General features: G+C 37.7%; 1 protein-coding gene across 2 annotated transcripts in view; it reads left to right on the forward strand.

The window, feature by feature from the left end:
• The window catches only part of LOC139450461 (protocadherin gamma-B4-like), a 28,087-nt gene extending 22,439 nt beyond the window's left edge, over positions 1 to 5,648 (forward strand). For both annotated transcript variants that reach the window (XM_071232171.1, XM_071232172.1), the window contains exons 3-5: positions 2,224 to 2,337; positions 2,616 to 2,739; positions 4,315 to 5,648. In XM_071232171.1, the coding sequence (XP_071088272.1) occupies positions 2,224 to 2,337; positions 2,616 to 2,739; positions 4,315 to 4,730 (654 nt within the window). In that variant the 3' untranslated portion in view covers positions 4,731 to 5,648. The remainder of the gene's footprint in view (positions 1 to 2,223; positions 2,338 to 2,615; positions 2,740 to 4,314) is intronic.
• Positions 5,649 to 6,714: the final 1,066 nt, after the last annotated feature.

Genomic DNA, 6,714 nt, shown 5'->3' on the forward strand with positions numbered 1-6,714 from the left:
CACAAAGTTCGTTTAGTAAATATGAAGTATTCATTATTAGAAGCCAATAATGATATATATAAATATACATAGCCCATAACTGTTTTTAGATAACATATGTTTAATACCAAGCTGCCAGGCAAAATAAAGTATGCACCCATGTTTGATAGTGGTTAAAAAGTGCAGTCAAGACATGGTTATGTATTTACGGGTGTTATGGTTGTGCTTTGGACAGTGTTTCGGCGACTGTTTTCAGCCTAGTAAAGTTTTGATAACTTTTGTAATTTTTTCGTCAATTCCAATTTTCAAGTTATGCTTTCTTTTACTCGTCAGTTCTAATAATAGGTAAAGAAACCTATGCATGATTCTAAATTGAACATCTTCGTCATCGAGGCATAGGGTAATAGAAGTTATTGTTTCTTGTGTCAAAAACTCTGTTTAATAAGATCAATGTATATTTAACATGCACAACAGTGATACAAAAACCTCAGGCATGAATGAGACAGAATGTTCACAGATTTAAGAAATTAATTTTGTTTTAAGATGATCTCAGCTGACCATGTCTGTTATAAACAAATAATTTACAAACTTACTCAAAACTCAACATTTAAGTATTTCAATAACACATAGACAAAAAGTTCCATTAGTCTGAGAGACTAAATGTTACGAAACAGATCGGACGTTGCCCATTCCATGACATTTTCACACGGATCAAGTATCATTTTACCGTTACGCAAAGTTTAACAAAGACTAGTTTCACAGGGATAGGTCAAAGTAAACATATTACACGATGAAGGTGTATGAGTATATCACACGATTACACCCCAATAGGGTGTGTGGATATTTGGGATATTTCGTGACCTTCCCTCGGGTGGGATACGGGGCAATCTTATCTTCAACAGCGCCCATTCTTCCGACAAATCAACCCCCTAATGACATAATTTCCGATAGCGACACGAAAAGGAAATTGAGTACATACCAACACTATGCTAAGACATCTATTCGGCCTTGTATTTCAATTTCACGGTTAATGAACACTTTGTAAGGACTAAATCTTAGCACTGGCTTGACAAATTGGATTTTTGTTCTTGACGAATGTAGAATTCGAATCGCCTATGGGAGCGGGTTGACGGGTGTATTACGTTGTGTAAATTTCCAACGCTTTGCTCGTATTATTAGACAAATCCTGGCTTGTGATAATATTTTCTCCCTTTCACAAACTTTATCTGTAGGATAAACATCACATGTCTTGAAATTGACTCTCGGAAGTTTCAAACAGTTGCGCTAAATAGTCGAGATGTTAGGCAAGATGCGATTGCTCGGGCTGATTGCCCGGCGTTGACATTTGAGTCAGAATGGAGGCATGCATAGCCAAAAAAAGCAAAACCGATTTTAATTACACGAGACGAAAGCAGTTGGGGAAAAACGTACCCAACCAACCCCCACATATACTGTATATATGCCTAAATTCCGGTACGTAATATATAGTTGTTTTATGGTTTTATTTCCGGTACTAATTTTGCACTGAAGGCATCTTTTATGTCCACGTGAGACTCCCTGCTTATGAAATCTATATTATACATATGCAATAAAAACCCGTTAATCCGAAATGATAAATATACTACCGGATTAACACATTTCCGGATGTACCTATCTTTGTTACGGATTAATGTATTTTGTATGTAAGTCGGCGTTTATCAACATATCGACCGGAATGTCGGGGCTGGATGGGTCTCGCTGTTCGCTCGGAGTTTCAGTGACATCAGTCGATGTGTCTTCAAAACAAATATTTCTGAGTTTTAATTGATGCTTCAAAAACCTATGGATGTACATATATATAAAGGGATGTGTATTAGGAACAAACTGACTACGACTGTATTACCATTGTGTGATGGGCCTATGGCTTACAATACTGAATGAATAAAGTTCATATTTGATGGGGTTTTCCAGTCAGAAAGAATTTAGCTATTTACAGAATCTCCTGGTATTAATGGCATGTGAACTGCCTTAACCCTTAACGGTTGTTCGTATACGTCTGTCGATCTGAACTGGAGGAGTAATCACACACACACACACACACACACACACACACACACACACACACACACCACCACCACCACCACCACCACCAATCCCCGCCTTTTTGTTTCAGCTTGACAGTATTTATTACAACCCTAATAGTGTTATGTTATTGATCAAATCTACATCTATCCGGTTCTTGATTTACCGTTTTTTTGTTTACAGAGCACCCAGCCTGGCGATGACGGCATGTATCCGGGAAACACCACGGCAGACGAGTGGTCGACGGCACTCAAGATTCACAAGGATCTCCTTAGAATGCATGGCGTCGATTCTAATGTAAGTACACACTTTCTTTATTTCTTTGTCTGTAAATTGACCGTTTTATTGAAATTGATTTAACGCATATCTTTATTATCTAAAACGTGTCCAATGGTCACACTGTTTTCTGAATTTTAACAATAAAGACAGCGTTTCAAAATTCCTTTCCTGTCCCCTGGTATACGTTTCGTGAAACTATTGAACCTTAAATGTTAAGCAACACTTTCTACCCCTTCTGTATTTTGGGTATATATCATTTATGTAAAAATAATGATGTTATTTTCGTTTGTGTTTAGATGCCAAGACGCAGCAGCGACGATGCCAATAGCGACACTTCAGGGGAGACAACTACTAGTGACAGTGGCCGAGGCGGAAGTGACGAGGATAGTCACGGACGCGTATCTCCAGTCACTCAGAAAGGTGTGTACTCCTTAAAATCGCCACCATGGTCCCTGGAATGAGTGAGCGGTTACGCCGCTTTAAGAGTGAGTGAGTGAGGTTTTACGCCGCTTTCAGCAATATTCCAGCAATATCACGGCGGGGGACACCACAAATGGGCTTCACACATTGTACCCATGTCGGGAATCAAACCCGGATCTTCGGCGTGACGAGCGAACGCTTTAACCACTAGGCTACCCGACCGCCTCCGCCGCTTTAAGAATATTCCAGCAATATCACGTCGGGGGATTCTAAAATGGGATCAAAACATATACCCACTGGAATCGAACCTGGACTTTCGGTGTGACGAGCGAACGCTTTAACCTCTAGGCTACCACATCGAACCTTTATCTGTCAAAGAAAACCATTATGGCGCGGATAAAATGTGTCTTGAATGTATTATATTCTAAAATCATTTTGTGGCTCGCACAATCATGATTCACTCCCACTGTTCATAACATGTGGCATTTATTAGTAGAGAAACAAAAATACTCTTTTACTTCAATAATTAACCAGAAGTAACCGAATCGCTCAGGCAATTCCCATTAGCCTAATCCCAACTAAACAAGCGTTAACGACAACAATATATTCCCGACCACGTCAACCGCAAGTCCAGTTTTGACTTCCACTTTCCTTGACTGACCGCACTGAGTGACCATTATGATCGATCAATAACAGCATGTAGATTGCATGTCTTACAGTGGTCATTATCACGAAAAGGTCAGATTTGACTGAAGCGTTGTCACTGTCGTTAACGACATATCCCCGTGCTAATCATCACGTCGGTGTCCCATTCAAGCCCCACCAGAGCAGCACAATCCAATAGGGATTAACAGCGAGACACTTAATGGAGGCAGGCAATTAGGCATGTGCTGTGTGAATACTGTCATTAGAAGGACGGCTTCTTCAGCCATTGGTCAGCCACAGGTCAAATTAATGTTTTTTGGGGAGTTTGGATTTTGTGGACAATATTGATCTTTTCACTATTTTTTTCTTCACTTGGTAATGATTTAATCGTACTATAATATTTTTTTACGCAATTAGGAGTAGTAGTAGTAGTAGTAGTAGTAGTACACCCGGGAATAAGCCTCCATATATAGGTTTAAAAATAATCAAGTCTATATGTCAATTCATGGGTAACACACAGTTAAAAATAGTCTAGGACAGATATATGGGAGATGCACGGACATTCGGTAGAAATAAATACTCTGTTGTATGATGAAGTTAAAAACCTTAAAAACCTAAAAGTGAAAAATCGTCACCTGTTTCTCACTTTGGCAAAAAGATGTTCACAGCGGCATTATACTCCACTGACTCACTCACTCACTAATTCACTTTGGAAAAAATATCAAAAGAACTAATAAACAGTAGAGTTGAAATCTAATCAGCAATGAAAAAGAAAAAAACTGAACATAGATGGGAAATGAACGGTCATATTCCTGCACCAAACTGTCAGTCTGGTAGGGTTAAATGGGTTCAATTGTGTTTGTCTCCTCGTGAAAGGAAAAATGTTTTCTGTGCTTGTTTTTTTAAGTTGTATATTTTTGTTGTTTTCAGTGTCAACAACCATGTCTTCCCGCCAAATGTACCGTCAAAAGAAAGCATCGGACTATGTGAAAGGACTTGGTAAATTGTCCACCAATTCATTCGGAGGAACTTTCGGTAACAGTTTCGACAAAACTCCGAATGCTAGTCAGTCCAGTATTCGATCATCAAGTCAAAGACCTGCCAAGCACGTGACATTCCAATCGGATCTTCCCGTTGATCGAAATTTTACGGAAAGTGACAATTTCAACGATGGCCCTTTCTATGTGAACGGTCATGCCAAGAATTCCCAAGTAATGTTCCCTGACGATGGAAACCTCAGTTTCGACGCCAACGATGACGACACGACGACGTCGGGAAGTTATACCGTCGATGACCACTTGTCCAATGATATTATAATTCCCAGGATGAATGACGTCCTTGTGTAATGCTTCGACTTTTCGACCAAATGGATGAAAGTGCAATTTTGTGTTTCTGGTGATATGTTCGTATTAAAACACATCATGCATAAGTTTGTGTTGACAAAGGTGCTAGATCGCAGCTATCGTTTCACGGGCGCCATACTGCATGCATCATGCATACAGTTATGCATGTCATGATGAAATTGAAAAATGAACTGCAATACCGACCAAGGATATTTATTTCATGCAATATGACACTGATATTATTACCCTGTGAATATTCTTGTGTACTTAAAAGACAATATATTGCATATAAGTAAGTAATCAATTAGTATTTTCGGTCGTGCCTTATATATGAGAATACCCCAAGCTGTGATCGTCACATATGCAAGAATTTAGTGCTTTTAGTATTCCGTAGTTGACAATGAAACTTTGATAAAGTGACAGTCCAAACAAACAGAGTTCTTCATAGCCGAGGAGTTGCAGCCACCGGAGATAAAAAAAAATCTCCGACCACCAGGTCGGTAATTTCCGGAAACTTTCGACATTCTTCGGTGCGAACAATCTGTCAGGACGAGTTAGAATATTGAAAGTTGCGATACGAAATGTGTAAATTGTTCCAAATCAGGATTTTAATGTTTAGACAATCTTAAAATGGTTCGCAACATACACGACATTACATTAGTCGTTAAAACTCTCGATGCTTACACCATCGAAAGTTTGACAAATAAGACATAGTATTGATACTTTTGCTTCTAGTATGAATACTGTCGTGTAAGTTGCCCAGTGTGAGGTTTTTGTACATGTGTTGATAATTGTTGAGTTTGTCTGTTGTTTCAGAGTTGTTGATATATTGGTTAGCTGTGTCATTAAAATACATTCTTGTACATAGACATTCGTCATTCACAAATGATCCAAGTAATAAAATACTTCAATTTATGAAAATGTCTTGATTGTATTTTTTTCAAATCGAACGACCTAGATTCTCCGTGCGCCGCCTAAAACGAACATGTAACTTGGCAACGCTCAACAAAAACCTCTACAGAACGTTCAAGTCACGTATTTTCCATGCTCTGCGTGACTCAGATATACACATGGACGTTTCTTGCAGACACCTCATGCAAACTCGTTTAATGTTTATTTCATTTTATTTCACTTTTGCTAATCATATCCATAAATTATTTACTTAAGATGTCCAATATCATATTATCAAATTTTAATTTAATTCTCAAAATAATCTTATTTCCTTCAAAGATCAAAGATATGGTAATCTATAAATCTCATTCCATCACTTCAATGTATAGACCTCAAAGGTTCTTTGGAAATAAAATAAATTATTTTACAAATAATTGGTCATAACAATATCTTTAAATATAGAAACGGCAATGAAAGATGACAAATAAATATATCTATACCCTGTGGTACGTTTCACACATGCGTGGTGTGTTTTCCAACCAAATGTAAAATATATTGCGTCCAATGCTTGACCAAACAATTATTCCGCGTATCATATTCAGCTGCGAAACATTTATGTGTTGATATGGAATTATAGTAATGACGTTGTAACATTTTTGTTCCTCATGACATTTTAAAACTGACTGGGTAGGAAAATACGCTAGTCGCTTCTTAAAAATGGTTAAAAAGGATTATAAAAAACATAAGATAGAGGTAGGCGGGGCGTGAAAACAGATTCAGTTATGTTCTTATTTGCATTATGAATTATATAAGGCTGGACAGAGAATCAACGTGTACATGCATATTTTAAACATTTGCATAGCTTTATGATATTGAGTGGGGAGGTACTAGATATCAACTAATTTAAACATGTAAGGCTTTGCCAATAGTATTTAGGAATGGGTTTTAAACGTAATGCGTAATATTTTCCACAAATTAAAATATAAGTGATATTCGATTTTGTTAACTTTATTTACCTTGCAAAATTCACAATATCTCACAAAACATCTATTTCAACAATCCTTATAACTGGTATGGTGCCTGTAACTGACATATG

The sequence above is a fragment of the Haliotis cracherodii genome, unplaced genomic scaffold (genome assembly GCF_022045235.1).
Source record: "Haliotis cracherodii isolate W230 unplaced genomic scaffold, xgHalCrac1.p SCAF_8, whole genome shotgun sequence".
Lineage (NCBI taxonomy): Eukaryota > Metazoa > Mollusca > Gastropoda > Lepetellida > Haliotidae > Haliotis > Haliotis cracherodii.